Source organism: Oncorhynchus kisutch, linkage group LG6 (assembly GCF_002021735.2).
Source record: "Oncorhynchus kisutch isolate 150728-3 linkage group LG6, Okis_V2, whole genome shotgun sequence".
Taxonomy (NCBI): domain Eukaryota; kingdom Metazoa; phylum Chordata; class Actinopteri; order Salmoniformes; family Salmonidae; genus Oncorhynchus; species Oncorhynchus kisutch.
In genome coordinates, this window is record NC_034179.2 from 23,527,487 (window position 1) to 23,548,549 (window position 21,063).

Here is a 21,063-nt window from a genome sequence, read left to right on the forward strand (position 1 = left end):
CACAGCCAGACGGTACTGGGAAGCTGAAACAACACTCTACTGGTAACGTTTCTCCTGCTCTCCCCCCTCTTTATTTAAGATGGAGTTCAGCATTGTAATGCAATCTATGTATCTATGCATGTGCTGTGTATGCCGGAGAGGGATAAGAACTTGAAGTGCTTAGATAGATTGCTGGATGGATTCGTGAATATTGATATCCTGTTAGCTCACCATAGATATGAGCTGAGCTCAGCAGCTGTCCCTGGAGAGCGACAACGTGGCCACTGTCTCTTGTTTTGATCTAAAAAGTACCTTTTTTGGAGGCATAGAGACTCGTTTAAAATTGTTGGTGGAGGCAGAAAAGAGGCAGGGACATGGCAGCCAGACTGCTTTTCTATTATTTTGGGATGAAAAATACCACATGTAATCTCAAGGCAGATCCATTCTCCCCTTCTCTCAGATCTGTCCAGGCTTTACTGGTGGTCTGCAGCCACCTGCAGGTAAATGTGTGTATAGAATTGTATCCATTTAGTTTTTTTATATCCAATTCTGGATAAAGTCTCTCATTCTAACCACATGCCTGTTTGTTTTGTGGTGGTACAGGTCTTAGCTGTGGACAATGTTAATTTCAGCGTATACGTGGAGAATCAGACACGAGGTCGAGACGCCATGAGCCATCGGCAGCACAGAGTGTACCAGCTCTACAGCAGGACAAGCGGCAAACATGTGCAGGTGATGGGAAGGAGAATCAGTGCCAAGGGAGACGATGGGGATAAATATGGTAAGATATAATAGTAGACTCTTAGAAAAAAGGGTTATTCGGCTGTCCCCGTAGGAGTAGTTCCATGTAGAACCCTCTGTGGAAAGAGTTCTATATGGAACCCAAAAAGGTTCTACCTGGAACCAAAAATTCCCTGTATGTTATCATACCTACAGTACATGGCCCTCAAATTCATAAACTATCAAATGGACAGACAAGCCCTTTGGCTACTGATAACAGCACGGAAAGTGGTATCGGAGCGCAAAGTCTAGGTCCAAGAGGCTTCTAAACAGCTTCTACCCACAAGCCATAAGACTCCTGAACAGCTAATCAAATGCTTACCCAGACTACTTGCATTGCCCCCCCCCCCCCCCCTCCTCTTCTATGCTGCTGCTACTGCTCTGTTATTATCTATGCATAGTCACTTTGATAACTCTACCTACATGTACATATTACCTCAGTTACCTCGACACCGGTGCTCCCGCACATAGACTCTGTTCCCGGTACCCCCTGTATATAGTCTCCACATAGACTCTGTTCCCGGTACCCCCTGTATATAGTCTCCACATAGACTCTGTTCCTGGTACCCCCTGTATATAGTCTCCACATAGACTCTGTTCCCGGTACCCCCTATATATAGTCTCCACATAGACTCTGTTCCCGGTACCCCCTGTATATAGTCTCCACATAGACTCTGTTCCCGGTACCCCCTGTATATAGCCCCACAATTTTTGTTTAACATTGCTTTTTAATGATTTGTTATTCTATTCTCTTATTTTTGTTTTTGTTGGTATTTTCTTAAAACTGCATTGTTGGTTAAGGGCTTGTAAGTAAGCATTTCACTGTAAGGTGAAATGTGTTGTATTCGGCACATGTGACAAATACAATTAGATTAGATTTGATTAACAGACCCTAACATGAGAAATATAAATAGGAAAAAGATGGAGCAGCAGTTTGTGTGTTAGACTCAGTCCCACTTTACGCCATTGATAAGGTCATTGGTTTTCCATTTACCCTGCTTTGTTGCTTTGTTGGAAGGGGATCGAGGGGGTTTGGGGTAGGTAGTGAGAGGGCGATAGAGAAGGAATGTATGTTATTGATTGAGTTTGACCTCCGCATTATGTTGTTGGGCTACATCAATGATCTAATTGCATTTAACAATCCCCCCTCAATCTGTCTTTTTGGGCCTCTGTCTCCTTCCAAGCCCAGCTTGTTGTGGAGGCTGATACCTTTGGAAGTCAGGTGAGAATCCGTGGTAAAGAAACCAACTTCTACCTGTGCATGAACCGTCGAGGCAAGCTTGTGGGGAAGGTGAGACAAACGCCATGTTTATTCTGACTCTCGCTATACTTTCCTTTCAATGTGGAGTTTAACCTGCAGTTATTCTCTTTCATCTTGTATTGACATGATCATGTGTGTGTGTCTCCTAGAAGGCTAGTAATCGCAGTGCAGACTGTGTCTTCATTGAAATGGTATTGGAGAACCACTACACAGCTCTGAGGTCAGCATGCTATACGGGATGGTACGTGGGATTCACCAAGAGGGGACGCCCCAGGAGAGGCCCTCAGACACTGCCCAACCAGCAGGACGTTCACTTCATGAAGCGCCTGCCCCCCGGGGAGCAGCCCGACCTGCAGCCCTTCCGCTTTACCAGTCAGCAAGAGGAAAAAGAGAGTGAGAGGGACCCGACCAACAGCAACTACAGCACCTAGATAGTCAACTGTCCTTCCCCCAGTGAATAGAATGTGAGTTTTCTTGGCTGAGCCCAGGAAAATTGCTTTTTGGTGTATACCGAATATACATCAAAAGACTTGGAATTAAACAATCTGACCACGTCATCAGTGGTTGGTGCTGTGGAAGTGACCAGGGAAAAATGGCCTTGCCTTTTTCCTCCCCATTCCAAAGACACAATGTTGTTTCAAAGTCTGTTGAATTACAATTTACAGTGCCAACCATTCTAGTTAGGCTACAGAAGATAGCTAGTCACTGTTTGCTACCACAGGGGTTAAAGATGTGCTACCAAAGACGACTGAACCAGAGTTCAATACCAAATATTCATGTTTTGAACATCCTAAAGACAACTGAACCATGGAGTTCAATACCAAATATTCATGTTTTGAACATCCCAAAGATGACTGGTCAACCTTTCAGTAACAAACATCCGAACCACCAAAGACGACTGGACTGTAATGTGTAGCCAACACAGAGGGTTTCCCAAGACATTTCTTGTATTTCTCTTCATATTTGATTCAGGCGCTACTGTTGCTGCCTATTCACTCAATACAGAAAGCTGCTGTAATGTAGTTATTACAATATATTCAGCTTGACTCATTGGAAAATATTTAACAAGAAATTGAGAAATTATATAATGGATTTTTATTACAATCGTTATCGTTAACACAATTATTTATTCAACTTGATGGTATGACAGCTGTTTTAGACCAATGGTATTGCCTTAATTGAATACATACACTGAGTGTACAAAACATTAGGAACACCTTCCTAATATTGAGTTGCACTCCCCTTTGCCCTCAGAACAGCCTCAATTCATCGGGGCATGGACTTCACACGGTATCAAATTCGTTCCACAGAGATGCTGGCTCATGTTGACTCCAATGCTTCCCACAGTTGTGTCAAGTCGGCTGGATGTCATTTGGGTGGTGGACCATTCTTGATAGACACGGGAAACCGCTGAGCGTGAAAAACCGAGCAGCGTTGTAGTTCTTGACACACATACACAATCCATGTCTCAATTGTCTCAAGGCCTAAAAATCTCCTCCCCTTCATCTACACCAATGGAAGTGGATTTAACAAGTGACATCAATAAGGGATCAAAGCTTTCACCTGGTCAGTCTATGTCAGGGATGGTCAACTTTGATGGGGGTGGGGGCCACAAACAAACAGATCTCATCATGAGGGGCCACAGTGCCTTGTGGATCTGCATACCCACATCCATACACCCTAGCTTGCGAGCAAGACATTTTAGTGGCCCACCTCATGAAGGAGAAAACATTTGACGTTTACAAATGTATTTTCTGCAATTCTACACATTTTACCACGAGGCAGAGAACATTTAGCAATTTCATAACTCATTTCATGCAAGTCTACTCATTTTGTCATGGGGCGGAGGCAAATGTTTGCAGTTAATTATATCTGATAAGCAACAGGTCCCAACCCGGTCAGTAGTTCGACCATGCTTACTAGTTTAGATTGGTAAATTAGTCTAGCTGCCAGCAATCTAAAAACATTTAGCTGATGTGGGCTAATTGAGTGACTGCTGATGCACAACCAAATTTCTAAATTGCACCTTGTATATTCTATTATACTAACTCTCAAAAGTAAGTGGAGACCCCGACCTGAGTACCCCCCAAAAATAATTTAAATTGGTCCGCAGACAACTCATAACCTAGACATTGCTGACACCATGCTCGGAGTCATTGCTGACACCATGCTCGGAGTCATTGCTGACACCATGCTCGGAGTCATTGCTGACACCATGCTCGGAGTTATTGCTGACACCATGCTCGGAGTCATTGCTGACACCATGCTCGGAGACATTGCTGACACCATGCTCGGAGTCATTGCTGACACCATGCTCGGAGTCATTGCTGACACCATGCTCGGAGTCATTGCTGACACCATGCTCGGAGTCATTGCTGACACCATGCTCGGAGTCATTGCTGACACCATGCTCGGAGTCATTGCTGACACCATGCTCGGAGTCATTGCTGACACCATGCTCGGAGTCATTGCTGACACCATGCTCAGAGTCATTGCTGCTGTGTTTCATACAAATAAAAAAAAAGTGTACAAGTTCCATTTGGTGGTCACTGGGAGCATCTGCACGGAACACAGAATATGTGCCAAACCACGGGATTAAGTCAATTGATTCTTCCTTTGGAAAACGAGCTGAGCCTATGGAGACTTTCTCGGATGGGATGCACCTGCCAATACATAGAATCAATGGTGATCAGGTTAATACAACTACTAAAGTCTTGAGTTGATAAATGGGAAACAAGCTTCAACAGAGAGTACCTATACACTAACATATTAGTGTGTTATAGATGTATCTACTTGTGAGCAGTGCAGCCTTCCATAACTGGATGGTGGCCTCATTGAGGGCCACATCCATAATCTGTAACAAATATGGTGGATAAATGAAGATGTTGTATAAATGATCACGGTTCGTGTCTGTGTAAGTGAGCGTTCCCTCGCTCACAGTTCCTTCATAATCTCTGGCATGCTCACGTGAGAGAGGGAATGTCCCATTTAGACAGGATTTTTTTTCAGTGTGAAACTGCCCAATAACAGCCTGCTCTGGTCTACTTATTCCACCCCCCTTGTGTTCTCTTCCATCTCTGCCCTGTAGTACTGAGGAGGGAGGGGCAAGAGGTAAAGCCTCTCATTGTGGCAGGTAGCCTAGTGGTGAAGAGCATTGAGCCAGTAACTGAAATATCACTGGTTCAAATCCCCAAGGTGGAAAACTCTTGACCTTCTGCCCTTGAGCAAGGCAGTTAACCCCCAACAACTGCTCCCTGGGCGCCAATGACGTTGATTAAGGCAGCCCACTGCACCTCTCTGATTCAGAGGGGTTGGGTTAAATGCAGAAGACCAATTTCAGTTGAATGCATTCTGTTATGCAACTGACTAGTTAATCACTTCATTACCATAGAACATTTCCTTGAGAGAATGGGAGGATTCGATTATGCGGAGCAACAGGCTAAGGCCGTTACGTCATTGGGCGAAAGGAGCTCCCTTCTCAAATGGAACAGTAATCTGTGCCGCTCGGTCAGCATGGTGCATCGTCTAGAAACATACATTTATTTTCCATAAAATTCATGTTTGAATTTAACTGGTTTTTAAATTGCAGATACAGTTCAAAAGCAATCATTTTTGCATGTGAGAAAACATGCCCAGGCGAGATGAATTAAACCACCTCAATGTGTGCAAGGCAGAGAATGAGCTGGATGTGTAGAGGAATGTAGGTTCCAGTGCATTGCTGCATTCCTGATCACCCTTTTTGTGCTCCAGAATTCCCTGTCTGCAGACTAACCCATGATTATCCCCTCGATACACTACACCAGTGTTTCCCAAACTCGGTCCTGGGGATCCCAAGGGGTGCACGTTTCGTTTTTTGCCCTAGCACTACTACACAGCCGATTCAAATAATGAACTCCTCATAAAGCTTTACTTAAATCAGCGGTGTACTGCTAGGGCAAAAACCAAAACGTGCACCCCCTGGTTCCCCAGGACCGAGTTTGGGAAACACTGCACTACACACACCAATTCAGAGTTAATAATATATAACCTCAATTCACTAGTTTCTTGCCAAATTCCAGAGGCACACTCATTAAACTCAAAATGCTACACACAACAAGTCCTGCTTCGGTCATTCTCAGACCAGGACTTTATCAGGATTCTTTTAAATAGACTAACAATGAGGTCCACGTCAGAGTAGTGGTTTGGTCTGTACATACAGTACTGATGGCATAGTTACATGATATTGAACAAACACTGCTCATACACGCTGGTTTACACTCCTTCACAGTCAATTACTTTATTTGTATTAATGGTTTTTCTTTCATTAAAAAAATCATTTCAATATACAACACCATTTTAGACGAGACAATGCTGTTTACAACTAATTTCCGCTCAGTTAGGGATCATTCAGAACCTAGACAGGCAGACAGCAAGAGGACAGAACAAGACAGGGAGAGAAAGTGAAAGAGGGACGCAAGGTAGAGAACTAGGGATGTGAGAGGGTTAATTTGAGAGGGGTTTGGAAAGAGAAACTACAATTCTTAGTACAATGTAACAAAGAAAGCTAAATTAAAAAGTCCCAAATAAAAAGTAAAAGTTAGAAAAACAAATAGGTCACTAGCACACGGTTGTCCCATCATTCATCCATGCAGTAAAGTAATGTACACGTCAGCTTTCTCTCTTCCAGTCTTTTTTCTTTCTTCCACCAAACAAAATGAGAAAGGAACAATATTGATACAGTCCTTGGGTCCAAGGGGCAGGCCTGAGGTATCTGTCACTCAGTCAGGATGAGAAGAGTTGAGCCCCGGGACCCGCCTCTTTTTTCCACCCCAGGGCATCTTTAACAGGCCATCTCCAGCCCCCTCCTTCAGCCATTCAGTTCAAATTCCTTCATGTCCAGGCCTCGGTCTTGAGGGAGCAGAGTAAGGGGAGGTGGGGCTTAGAGTGTGACCTAATAGACTCCGCTCTGTGTGTGAGAGTATGTGTGTTTGTGTGATTTTCAGAGGGGTAAGGGGAAGTGCGTTTGAGCACTGAATGGCCTATCGGGGAGGGATGACCCCTCCACATGAACACCAGGAGGACAACAAAGATGGTGCAAAGAGGATGATGGAGGGAAGGGAGGGTGGGTCCTTTCCTTGACCTCTGACCCTGACACATTGACTTGGCAATCAGGACTGTCCTCGGACACAGACACACACACACCATCGGGCCTGCCCTGCAGAGAGAGACGCACACACTCAGCACACTATTCATGTTATCTTGTAGGTATAGGTATAGATTTAGGTGAGTAGTCCCGCCACCAAGCAAAACATTTTGGAGTTGTACATGAGCTGCAGAGCTTACCCAAACAAGTGCTGTAGACTGAAGATCAATAGAATAAATAGGATGGCTGGCTTAAAAGGTAGAGTCAGCAACGCATAAAGTAAACAGAAATATAGAGCAGACTTAAAGGCTTTGGTCTCTACATGCTCCGCAATTGCATCACACCCTCCATACGAAGCCTCCGATCCCCTTTTCAGATCAAGCATAAATTGACTTTTACGGAAATAATACGAATTGAGAGGCTGTATGGACCCACAGGTATCATGCACATATTTTTTTACGTCTTGCATCGCACCCATCTAAAATATCTGCAGTTCATCCTGCTGCTACTGGCAATGGCATATTGATGAGTGTCAACAAATAAGACACTCAGAAAAGCCAACTTGTATTTTTCTGCGTGTGCACCCCATTTGCTCAATTGATCCTGTTGGTGTGTCACTTCATTTACATGTCTTTAGGATAACATGCATGTTAGGGATGAGTTCAACTTTCTCAAAATCTATTAGTTGATGGTTGCTAGGGCCGATAGATTAATCTATTACATTTCAGATGATTTTTGAATTTAACATATCCGGCAAAATAAAGTAAGACATAAGCGTGCATACTTGACATACGTCTTATCTATTGAAAAGCCACATATTTTGAATCAGATCCAAATCTGGTTTATACAAATAAAAAAATAAAATGTTTTGTTTTCATCTCCAGTGTGTGTTAGTTCTAGTGAGTGTATGCAGGTGTGTACTCTTCTGAATGTGTGCAAGTCGTGAATACCTGCTATCTGGAGATGTATGTGTACGTGCGAGAGGGCGACCGGCCCTCAGTCTGTCCATTGGTCGACACGTTCAGGAAATCCCAGATGAGGATGGTGTCGTCATGGGAACTGCTGATGATCTGGAACTCATCAAACTGTAGTCGGAATACACGCCCAGAATGCTCCTGAAAAACAACATTCATCAGTATCATCTACAATAACTATCCTTATAATCATTGCCACAATCGCCATATTCTAGATCCAGGCTAGACTCACCACCAGTGTGCGCAGACAGAGGGTGCTGGCAGGGGCACGAGGGTCCAGAGCAGCTTGCAGGTCCCATACTTTGATTTTACTACAAAGAAAGAAAACAGACTGTATGTGTTAGGGACCAGAACAAGTAGGCATAGAAATTGAAGATATACTAGCAGAACACATGAGAAGGCTATTTGTTAACCAAACCCATATGTCTAAGATTTTATGCTCTACAGGTAAATTACAGGAGAAGGTGATTTACTCAATCCAGTCCCTGAGGAGAATAGATGGGAAGCAGCCCCGTTGGGAGGGGCCATACCAAGTACTCCTGGTGACAGCCTTCGCAGTCAGAATAGCTGAAAGAGCTACCTGGGTTCATATCACACATTGCAAGAGGGTAAGACACACTGACACTGTCGAACAATCACAGAGTTAGGAGAAGAACCGAATACCAATAGGGTTCGGGGTTACCTCTCTGACAAAGATCCCTGACCCCGCCCTATCCTCCCTGTGTGTGTTCATAGAAGTGAAAGTATGGGCTAGCCTCTAGATGATGATGTTGTGTTCTCCGGGAAAGGGTGGGGCTTTACAGGAGTGCTGATTGGTCTGAGCTGTCTTATCGTGGGAGCCATCTTCTTAATACACCATGACCCATCCGAGAATGCAGAAGGTGGTAACTTAACCCATAGTTTAGACGATGAGGATTTTGTATTAACCAAGCACAAGAGATCACTTGATCTGGATAAACAGGAAGTGAGAGTGGAGATTGGGAAAGATGTCTCAGTGGAGTTCTATGTAGACCAAATGGGGTCTCTGACTCCTTGGCAGTCTAGGACTATGAGCCATTATGGAAGATATCTGTGCAGGTTCCCGTGTAGTTCATGGAAACAGGTTATAGCTCACACCCAGAGAGAGGGCTATATAAATCCACATACTCCACCTTCTTCCATACTGGGTATAGTGAAGGTGAGGGTTTTGGACTGTAATCCGGAGCGAGAGAAGTACTGCGTAAAGGTATGAATTACCATTAAAAAACGTAAAGGAAGAGGATCTCGGGTTATGGTATGTTGGATTTGATCAGGTTTCGGTTGATACCCTAGTGCCATTCCGGGTAGAAGAGGTTCGGGCAGGTGATAGCTCTATAGTCAGCCTGAATACAAGCAGAGCCCCTGACAAAACAGATACTGACAGCAGAGCCGTCCAGAACCAAGGGCCGGTGCGGATAGTGCAGACGAAAGATCTTAAGGAAATGATTGAGGTGGAAACTGGTTTTGGGGATTCTAACCTATGGTTAGAATGGATTCAGTATACAGCCAGATCAGTAGCGAAAGAAGAAAGTTATGCCTGCGCCACAGCAAAACCTCAGTTGACAACCATTCCCTACCCATTTGATGGAATTGATACACCCAGGGGAATGGCCTGTATGGTAAAGCTGTTCATGAAGGCAGGGAAACCAGACAATGAGTTGCATTGATCTGCATTAACTGTATCCCCATGTGCCCATTACATCCAGACTTCCCCCTTTCACAGGAGGACATTATTATTGTATGGCTCGCTACATCACACAGGGATGGGACGTAGGGGAAGTAAGAACATGCAATAGGACAGAGAATGTTACAACAGACAAGACAATGAGGGACCTGACTGGGTGGTTGAGTTCCGAGGACTTTAGTAAGATCAAAAAACATCCGCTCTTGGCCTTTTTTTTAATCTTTAAGACTGTAATAAAAACCCTAACAGGAAGTGTTAGGATACCTGATGTAGGTCTATAACAGTCATTGATGGATAAGTAATGAAAATACATATATTGGTTTTGTGAGGTTGATTTTGAGTGACATTGACAAAATTCAAAAAAATATGTATAATTTTTGTAGTTAATGTTTAGGCAATAATTAACTGTATTCCACCCTGTCACTGTATAACATATGGAAATGGGTATGAATCATAGCAGACAAGGAACTGTGGCAGACAACTTATGACCACTGAACAGGGAAGGAGGTCTCCCCACCCAGAGAGGGGAGAAACCGTTGGGCTTGCAATAGATTGTGTAACATATGGCAGGATATGATAAGCAATGTATTGGTCTGGATTATTCTTGTATACAATTGATGTATAAGTGTGTATTATTTAGTCATTAAGGGTGGATTGTTAATGGGATTTATCTGTTAATTGAACGATTAGAATATTCTACCCTGAAACCATAAAATTGTATGGAATTGATTAGAATGTATAAAATTATAATCAATACATGTGTAGTTCTAGTCAGAATTAGGGTCTTTATGGTATTTTAAACAGACTGTCTGAGCAAAATTTGGCGCCCGACCTGACTAGAGATTTGGGAGAGAACAGGGAGTATGTCTCAAGGTCAAGGTCTCCCTGATCTCTGTCGGCTAGGTAGTGAGACAGTATGTGCATAGGATATCTTCTGTTTGTGTGTATGTATGTGCGTAGGATATCTACTGTTTGTGTGGAAGTATGTGCACAGCTATAAAATGGATGTCTTTGTATTCTTGACTTTAGAACGTTCTCTGAATAAACTGTACTAACCTTTTGAATTAGCAGAGTCTTTGACTAATTATTATTATACCCATGGTCTTACAAACCTCAGGGATTGGTCAGAACTATTGATTGTCAGTTATTATCATTGGGATAGAAAATTCACGTGACACAGACATACTATCTTAACGACATAATTTGAATGGACCGCGGCCCAAAACCTGCGGGCTCTCCTTCACTGCAGCCAACGTGAGGAAAACCTTCGCAAGGCTGCCGGCCCAGACGGCATCCCCAGCCATGTCCTCAGAGCATGCGCAGACCAGCTGGCTGATGTGTTTATGGATATATTCAATCAATCCTTATCCCAGTCTGCTGTTCCCACATGCTTCAAGAGGGCCACCATTTTTCCTGTTCCCAAGAAAGCTAAGGTAACTGAGCTAAATGACGATCGATCGCCCCATAGCACTCACTTCCGTCATCAAGTGCTTTGAGAGACTAGTCAAAGACCATATCACCGACACCCTAGACCCACTCCAATTTGCTTACCGCCCCAATAGGTCCACAGACAACGCAATCACACTGCCCTAACCCATCTGGACAAGAGGAAAACCTATGTAAGAATGCTGTTCATCGACGACAGCTCAGCATTTAATACCATAGTACCCTCCAAACTAATCATTAAGCTTGAGACCTTGGGTCTTGACCCCGCCCTGTGCAACTGGGTTCTGGACTTCCTGACGGGCCGCCCCCAGGTGGTGAGGGCAGGTAACAATATCTCCACCCCGCTGATCCTCAACACTGGGGCCCCACGAGTGCGTTCTTGGCCTTCTCCTGTACTCCCTGTTCACCCATGACTGCATGGCCATGCACGCCTCCAACTCAATAATCAAGTTTGCAGACGACACTACAGTGGTAGGCTTGATTATCAACAATGACGAGACAGCCTACAGAGAGGTGGTGAGGGCCCTCGGAGTGTGGTGTCAGGAAAATAACCTCACACTCAGCGTCAACAAAACAAAGGAGATGATCGTGAACTTCAGGAAACAGCAGAGGGAGCACCCCCCTATCCATATCGACGGGACAGTAGTGGAGAGGGTAGTAAGTTAAGTTCTTCGGCGTACACATCACGGACAAACTGAAATGGTCAACCCACACAGACAGCGTTGTTAAGGCGCAGCAGTGCTTCTTCAATCTCAGGAGGCTGAAGAAATCCGGCTTGTCATCAAAAACACTCAGATGCATGGTCGGAACTAGAAGCACAAGCATTTCGCTACACTCACATTAACATCTGCTAACCATGTGAAAAATAAAATTTGATTTGAACAACAGTCTCCCAAGTCTTGTCAGTGGATAATCTCATTTTTGAGTTTATGAGCTGTACGCAATAGACTGGAGACAAAGTTGTTACTGGATAAACTGGAAGATCCATTACTCTGTCCTTTTAAAAAGTTTGAACAGCCTAACAGATTTATTATGATTAACTGGCCGAGACTGGGATTGAGATGGGGAGACCAAGAGTCCGATTAGCAGTGAGAGAATAACAATGATAAACAATGGCCAAGTGCAGGATTAGAGGGAATAAACCCATTCAGGGTCAGATCTCCATTAGTAGTGAGACATTAGCTCAGGCTAACGCCTGCCACAAAGGAATAAAGCCTCTCACCCATCGTAGGCTCCACTAACGATCCTTTTGTTGTCGAATCGAATGCAGCGGACCAACTCTTCATGGCCTTCCAATACGCGCAAACATGCCCCACACTCAATATCCCACAACCTGAGGAGAAAAATAATCAGTGTTAGTTCAGTAACATTTGAGAGAACAGTCATGACAAATTATGTTCATCTCCAGATTATAGTTCTATAAATAGACCAGTGTAACACACACACACACACACCTGACAGATTTCGCCCTCATGAACAAACATACACACTCACCGGATAGTGTTGTCAGATGAGCCACTGACCACTAGTCGGTCTCTGTACTGCAGACAGGCAATGCCTCTCTTATGGCCGTTCAGTGTGCGAACAAACTCACACGTGCTGGTGCTCCACACCTGCAGGGGAGACAAGGCAAAACATGAGCGAACACACATCCCCATGGGGCCAACACAAACAGGCATGTGGCCTACATAATTCTTCATGTCGACAAACTTCACATCTCTTGAAACCTCATCCTTCTGGTTTTCCTTCATTAGAATGCATCTGTACTAGTCACTGTCTGGACACACACTCACGTGTCAGAGAGAACGATACCGTGCTGCTGGATGAACACATTAATGTAAACACATACAGTACCAGTCAAAAGTTTGGACACACCTACTCATTCCAGGGCTTAGTAGAATACTAGTGAAGTCATCAAAAATATGAAATAACACGTGGAATCATGTAGTAAGCAAAAATGTGTTAAATACATTTTTTATATTTGAGATTCTTCAATGTAGCGACCTTTTGCCTTAATGACAGCTTTACACTGTTGGCATTCTCTCAACCAGCTTCACCTGGAATGCTTTTCTAACAATCTTGAAGGAGTTCCCACATATGCTGAGCACTTGTGGGCTGCTTTTCAATCCCTCTGCAGTCCAACTCATCCCAAACCATCTCAATTGGGTTGAGGTCAGGTGATTGTGGAGGCCAGGTCATCTGATGCAGCACTCCATCATGCTCCTTCTTGGTCATATAGCCCATAGACAGGTGGTGTGTTGGGTCATTGTCCTGTTGAAAAACAAATTATAGACGTGTTTCTTGGCCCAAGCAAGTCTCTTGTATTTATTATGGATCCATATTAGCTGCTGCCAAAGCAATAGCTACTCTTCCTGGGGTCCAGCAAAATGAAGGCAGTTTATACAATAAATAAAAAATAAATAAAACATTCACAACACACTGTGTGCTCTCAGGCCCCAACCACATGTCTACAGTCCTAAATCCATGTGTATGTTATCGTGTGTGCCAATTTGTGTTGCTTCAAAGTCCCCTCTGTTCCATAAGGTGTTTTTTAATCTGTTCTCATTTTACTGCTTGTGTCAGTTACTTGATGTGGAATAGAGTTCCATGTAGTCATGGCTCTATGTAGTAGTGTGTGCCTCCCATAGTCTGGACTTGGGGACTGTGAAGTGACCTCGTGGGGTATGCATGGGTGTCCGAGCTGTGTACCAGTAGTTTAGACAGCTCGGTGCATTCAACATCAATACCTCTCATAAATAAAAGTCGCGATGAAGTCAATCTCTCCTCCACTTTCAGTCAGGAGAGATTGACATGCATATTATTAGTATTAGCTCTCTGTGTATATCCAAGGGCCAGCCGTGCTGCCCTGTTGTGAGCCATTTGCAATTTTCCTAAGTCCTTTGTGGCGCCTCACCACACAACTGAACAGTAGTCAAGGTGCGACAAAACAAGGCAGGTCATACAGGCCCTAGTTAAGAAGGCAGAGCATAGACAGACTTCTCCCAATCTTAGCTACTACTGCATTAATATGTTTTGACCATGCCAGTTTACCATCTAGGGTTACTCCAAGCAGTTTAGTCACCTCAACTTGCTCAATATCCACATTATTTATTACAAGACTTAGTTGAGGTTCAGAATATAGTGAGTGTTTGGTTCCAAATACAACACTTCCAGAAATATTTAGGGCTAACTTATTTCTTGCCACCCACTCTGAAACGAACTGCCGCTCTTAGTAGTAGTACACGTAGTAGCTGACGTGTATAGTGTTGAGTCCTCCGCATACATAGGCTTTACTAAACAGCTACCCTGGGGAATTCCTGATTCTAACTGGATTATATTTCAGACGCTTCCATTAAAGAACACCCTCTGTTCTCTTAAGACAAGAAACTCTTTATCCACATTCTAGCAGGGGTTGTAAAGCCATAACATATAGGTTTTTCCAGCAGCAGATTATGATCGATAATGTCAAAATCTGCACAGAAGTCTAACAAGACAGCCCCCACAATCATTTTGTCATCAATTTCTCTCAGGCAATCAGTCATTTGTGTAAGTGCTGTGCTTGTTTTGTGTCCTTACCTATAAGCAGGCTGAAATTCTGTTGTCAATTTGTTTACTGTAAAATAGCATTGTATCTGGTCAAACAGGTTTTTTTTCTGAAGTTTACTAAGGGTTGGTAACAGGCTGATTGGTCGGCTATTTGAGCCAGTAAAGGGGGCTTTACTATTCTTGGGTAGCGGAATGACTTCAGCTTCCCCCCAGGCATGAGGTTACACGCTCTCTAGTAGGCTTAAATTGAAGATGTGGCAAATAGGAGTGGCAATATCATCTGCTATTATCCTCAGAAATGTTCCATCCAGATTGTCAGACCCCAGTGGCTTGTCATTGTTGACAGACAATTTTCACCTCTTCCGCACTGACTTTACGGAATTCAAAAGTACAACTCGTCTTTCATAATTTGGTTCGATATACTTGGATGTGTAATGTCAGCGTTTGTTGCTGGCACATCATCCCTAAGTTTGCTTATCATGCCAATAAAAAAGTAATTAAAAGTAGTTTGCAATATCAGTGGGCTTTGTGATGAATGAGCCATCTGATTCAATGAATGGAGCAGAGTGGCTTTTTCCTCCCCAAAATGTAATTCTTATTAAGGCTTGGGGGTGGTATCCTGAATTTCCAGATGACCGATGTGCCCAAAGTAAACTGCCTGTTACTCAGGCCCAGTAGCTAGGATATGCATATAATTGGTAGAATTGGATAGAAAACACTGAAGTTTCTAAAACTGTTAAAATAATGCATGCGAGTATAACAGAACTGATATGGCTGGTGAAAACCCAAGGAAAATCCATCTAGAGTTTTTGTTTTTTGGTCACATGCGTTTTCAATGCAAGCCTGTGATATACAAAAACAATAGCTCCCAGATTACAGTTCCTATGGGTTCCACTAGATTTCAGTCTTTATCGAGGGTTTCAGGCTGGTTTCTTGAAAAACAAAACAAGTAGTTGTAGTTTATCCAAGGTGTTCTCAACAGGAAATGTAGGCTTTTGGCCAGTGTGAATGAGGGCGCGCTCTTTGTTATTTTCCTTTTCTATTGAACACTGTTCATTCCATCTGAAATATGATCATTTATTTACATATTAGGGTACCTGAGGATTAATTAGAAACATTGTTTGGACAAAGTTTACCGGTAGCTTTTTGGATTCCTTTGTATGCATGTTGAAGGAGTGGATTATTGAAAATCAATGGCGCCAACTAAACTGACTTTTTTGGATATAAAGAAGGACTTTATCGAACATTCATTGTGTAGAGCTGGGAACCTAGGGAATGTAAACAGAGGAAGACCTTCAAACAGAAAATGTCTTTATTTTATTGCTATTTGTGATTTTTGTGACTCCGGTGCTGGTTGAAAAAGTATTTATGTGGGGTGCTGTCATCAGATAATTGCATGGTTTGCCGTAAAGCCTTTTTGAAATCTGACAAAGCAGTTGGATTAACAAGTTGAGCTTTTAAATGATGTTAGACACTTGTATGTTCATGAATGTTTAATATTTAGATTCTTATTTTGAATTTGGCGCTCAGCAATTTCACCGGATGTTGTCACAGGTGGACCGCAATCCCTAAGAGGTGCCCCAAAGCTTTTTACTATCATTCTTTATATAATTTGTTTCATAGTGTAGTTCTCTTTTTATTTAGTTCAGTCACATGATTACTTCAATTTGCATTACGTTTGCCAATCAGTTGGGCTGCCAGACTTAATTGCCATACCTTTTGCCTCTCAACCATACAATTTCTCATCAATCCAGGGGAATTTAAGTTTTTAAGAGTAATTTTCTTAACAGGTGCATGCTTATTAGTAACTGAAATAAGAAGTTTCATAAATGCGTCAAGAGCAGCGTCTGGTTGATCCTCATTACACACCACGGACCAACATCTTCTTTACATCAACATATGAATCACTACAAAACTTCTTGTATGACCTCTTATACACAATATTAGGACCAGCCTTTGGAACTTTGGTTTTCCTAGATATGGCTATTATATTGTGATCACTACATCCGATGGATCTGGATACTGCTTTCAAGCAAATATCTGCAGCGTTAGTAAAGATGTGATCAATACATGTTGATGATTTAATTACTGTGCTGTTTGTAACTACCCTGGCAGGTTGACTGACAACCTGATCCAGGCTCAGGCAATGGTTACAGTTAATTTTTTTCCTGAGTGCACAGCTTGTTGATAGCCAGTCGATATTTAAAATAAAAATCACCCAGAAAATATACATCTGTTGATATCACATACATTATCAAGCATTTCACACATATTATCCAGATACGGACTGTTAGCACTTGGTGGTCTATAGCAGCTTCCCACAACAATGGGCTTTAGGTGAGGCAGATGAGTTGAACCTGTAGCCATATTACGTTACAGGAATGTGGTTCTGAATATAGACCGCAACGCCGCAACGCCGCCTCGTTGGCATTTCAGTCTTTTCGGTAGATGTTATAACCATGTACTGCTACCACTGTATCATGAAAAGGTATTATCTAAGTGAGTTTCAGAGATAGAATATGAATGTAATCTCTTTCATGGACCTTGTTTCTTAGGCTACGTATGTTAATATGAGCTATTTTTAGCACTTTTCTGGGTTGCTTGATTGTTTTTAATGCTTTACTGGGAAGCTTAGAGGTAGACTTACTCATGTTATTTACATTGGAGTTGATAGTGCAGGGTGAGCTGTATAAAGTAGTCTACCTACTATTGCACACCACCTCAGTGCTAACAGTAACTCTGTTTTATAGGCTCATGATTACTGCTTACAATTAGAGGTCGACCGATTAATTAGGGCCGATTTCAAGTTTTCATAACAAATCGGTAATCAATATTTTACACCTTTATTTAACTAGGCAAGTCAGTTAAGAACACATTCTTATTTTCAATGACGGCCTAGGAACGGTGGGTTAACTGCCTTATTCAGTGGCAGAATGACAGATTTGTACCTTGTCAGTTCGGGGATTCGTTTTTGCAACCTTCCGGTTACTAGCCCAACACTCTAACCACCTGCCTTACATTGCACTCCACAAGGAACCTGCGTGGCAGGCTGACTACCTGTTACACGAGGGCAGCAAGAAGCCAAGGTAAGTTGCTAGCTAGCATTAATCTTAACATAATCACTAGTTAAACTAGTAATATCGTCAACCATGTGTAGTTATCTAGCGTGTCCTGCGTTGCATATAATCGATGCGGTGCCTGTTAATTTCTCATTGAAACAGCCTACTTCGACAAACGGGTGATGATTTAACAAGCGCATTTGCGAAATGTACCTAACCATAAACATAGATGCCTTTCTTTAAATCAATACACAAGTATATATTTTTAAACCTGCATATTTAGTTAATATTGCCTGCTAACATTAATTTCTTATAACTAGGGAAATTGTGTAATTTCTCTTGCGTTCCGTGCAAGCAGTCAGGGTATATGCAGCAGTTTGGACCGCCTGGCTCGTTGCGAACTGTGTGAAGCCCATTTATTCCTAACAAAGGCCGTAGTTAATTTGACAGCATTGTACATAACTATGACATAACATTGAAGGTTGTACAATGTAACAGCAATATTTTGACATAGGGATGCCATCCGTTAGATAAAATACGTAATGGTTCCGTATTTCACTGAAAGAATAAATGTTTTGTTTTTGAAATGATAGTTTCCGGATTCTACCATTTTAATGACCATAGGCTCGTATTTCTGTGTTATTATATTATAATTAAGTCTATGATTTGATAGAGCAGTCTGACTGAGCGATGGTAGGCACCAGCAGGCTCGTAAGCATTCATTCAAACAGCACTTTCGTGCATTTTGCCAGCAACTCTTCGCTGTGCTTCAAGCATTGCGCTGTTTATAACTTCAAGCCTATCAACTCGAGATAAGGCTGGTGTAACCGATGTGAAATGGCTAGCTAGTTAGCGGGGTGCGTGCTAATAGGATAAACAGATGTAGTCGGTGCAATTAGGGGTACATAAATTAAGTTAGTTACATTGTGTTTGCCAATGCCCCTAAGATCATGTAGATTTGATGCAGCATTATGACGACTCATTGTCACAATGGTAGGGGTTAACTGAGCTGGTCTTGGATCATTTACCAGTCATTGTTTCAATGCAGCCTTGAAATGTATGGACAGCGTCCAGGAGCCAAGATGATTTGGATGAACTCAGTCATTCCTGTAGAGTATCTTCTGTTTCCAGAAGGTGTCCAAGTTATCAATAAAACGGACTCCAGCAGAGCTACAGTAGTCTGTTAGCCAGATGTGTAATGCTTAATAATCTTTCACACCTGCTGCCCAACAAATGGTACTGGACCTGAAATTATTGGCAGTTTTTTTTTAAAGGCTAAAATCTTTTATTTAAAATCAATTTTCAAATGTTCCGAGATAATCCATGTGGGGTCAAACGACATCAGGAGGACTACGACAGTGTCAGCTCCCAGCATCTGCGTTAGAACAGTCAGAAGCAGCCTTGTTACGTCCTGTACTCATGATCCTTGGTAGCACAGGGTTTTTGGGCCGGGTCTCTCAGGCAGCCTCGCGGTCTGGTGAGGATGGGAGCTCTGAGGATCTGAACCCGAGATAGAAGCCACCGGAGAGGGAGACAGGAGAGGGAGACAGAACAGAGGATGAAGGTAACTCCGGATCCGATCTTGATTGGGAAGCCACCAAGGACGAAGTCGCCGGAACCTCGATCCAGGGCAGCAAAGCTGTTTCTGGTCTGTGTCAGTTCCGGGCTCAACATCTACATGGAGAACCCTGTTGCCAGAGGTCGCCTTCTTCGACGTCCACAGCGAGTGACGTACCTCCATGGCTGGTTGGTTGGGTCAAGAACAGTTCTGTTCTCGAGGGAAGGTGGAGACCCCGTCGGGGATGGAACCCTGCCGAGCACCGGCCAGTCGGCTGTGGAGAGCCGACAACAGCGAAACGTCCACCAGACCAGAATTCGGCTACTGGGGTAGAAGAAAAATAAAAAGTAGGTGGGCGTAGGTTCCCAAGTAGTTTATGTAGGTTTGCTACTTGCTTGCTAAGAGTAGCTAATTTGCTCCTGCAGTCCTCCGCAAGCAAGCAGTTGCTACATTGAAAGTCATTGCGGTCCACATTGTACCGGAACAAAGCAAAGTAAACACAGTCCCTGTAACGCTGGAAACGTTCAATAGCGGCCTCCATTTGAGACCGCAGAGCCTGCGAGGCTAGCTGGGTTTTCGCGCCTCTCCCCCTACACGGAATCTGGCAGGATCCTGGGACAGATAGCAATGCTTACAGCAATTTAGCACAACAGAGCCCCAGGTTTCAAAATAAAATAAAAAGTATAGAAAAACACTGTCAGCTTTTAAAGCAAGGCCGTGTTCAGGTTTCAGCGTGTCTGTTACTTGAACTCTGAAGCATTTATTTGGCCTGCAATTTCTGATATTGGTAACTAATGAACTTATCCTGCAAAGAGGTAACTCTGGGTCTTCAGTTACTGTGGTGGTCCTCATGAGAGCCAGTTTCATCATAGTGCTTGATGGTTTTTAAGACTGCACTTGAAGAAATTGTCAAAGTTCAAGAAATTTTCCGGATTGACTGACCTTCATGTCTTAAAATAATGGACTGTCGTTTCTCTTTGCTTTGAGCGGGTCTTGCCATAATATGGCCTTGGTCTTTTACCAAATAGGGCTATCTTCTGTATACCAACCCTACCTTGTCACAACACAACTGACTGGCTCAAACGCATTATAAGAAAATAAATTCCAAATGCATTCCAGATGATTACCTCATGAAGCTGTTCAAGAAAAAGCCAAGAGTGCGCAAAGCTTGCGCTACCTTGAAGAATATAAAATAAAATTGGATTTAACACTTTTTTGGTTACTACCTGATTCCATGTGTGTTATTTCATAGTTTTGATGTCTTCACAATTACTCTACAATGTTAAAAATTGTAAAATGAAAAGAAACCCCCCTGAAATGAGTAGGTGTCCAAACTTTTGACTGGTACTGTAGGTATAATAGTAACACCCATGTTTTGGGTGTAGAGTAACACTCACTCTCCCAAACGCACACATTGCAGTCCCTCAATTATTTATTGGGGAATGTTTTCAGAGCACTAGGACGTTGTGTGTGGGAGGCAGCTCAGTACGCAATGCCTTAGCATGTCTCCCAGGGTGATGGGTGGGCTAACAAGGGTCTCTTTATTCCTGGCTGCGCACAAATCCACTGTCTGGAAGACAGGGGCAAGCAGGTACAGGGCTGGAGCTGGGGCTAAGACTAGGGTTGTGGCTGAGAC

At 43.1% G+C, this 21,063-nt stretch overlaps 1 protein-coding gene and 1 pseudogene across 3 annotated transcripts in view; one reads left to right on the plus strand and one right to left on the minus strand.

Moving 5' to 3' along the window:
- The first annotated feature begins 488 nt into the window (after nt 1–488).
- LOC109891751 (fibroblast growth factor 18-like) lies at nt 489–3,297 on the plus strand (annotated as a pseudogene).
- Nucleotides 3,298–6,270: 2,973 nt separating this feature from the next.
- Nucleotides 6,271–21,063, minus strand: part of LOC109892548 (F-box/WD repeat-containing protein 11) — a 33,907-nt gene continuing 19,114 nt past the window's right edge. For 2 of the 3 annotated variants that reach the window (XM_020485160.2, XM_031826444.1), the window contains exons 9-13: nt 12,759–12,877; nt 12,487–12,597; nt 8,349–8,427; nt 8,093–8,257; nt 6,271–7,214 (exon numbers count right to left, since the gene is read on the minus strand). In XM_020485160.2, the coding sequence (XP_020340749.1) occupies nt 8,096–8,257; nt 8,349–8,427; nt 12,487–12,597; nt 12,759–12,877 (471 nt within the window). In that variant the 3' untranslated portion in view covers nt 6,271–7,214; nt 8,093–8,095. Of the gene's footprint in view, nt 7,215–7,235; nt 7,393–8,092; nt 8,258–8,348; nt 8,428–12,486; nt 12,598–12,758; nt 12,878–21,063 lie in introns of those variants that run through there. The other variant, XM_020485161.2, reaches the window with a different exon arrangement.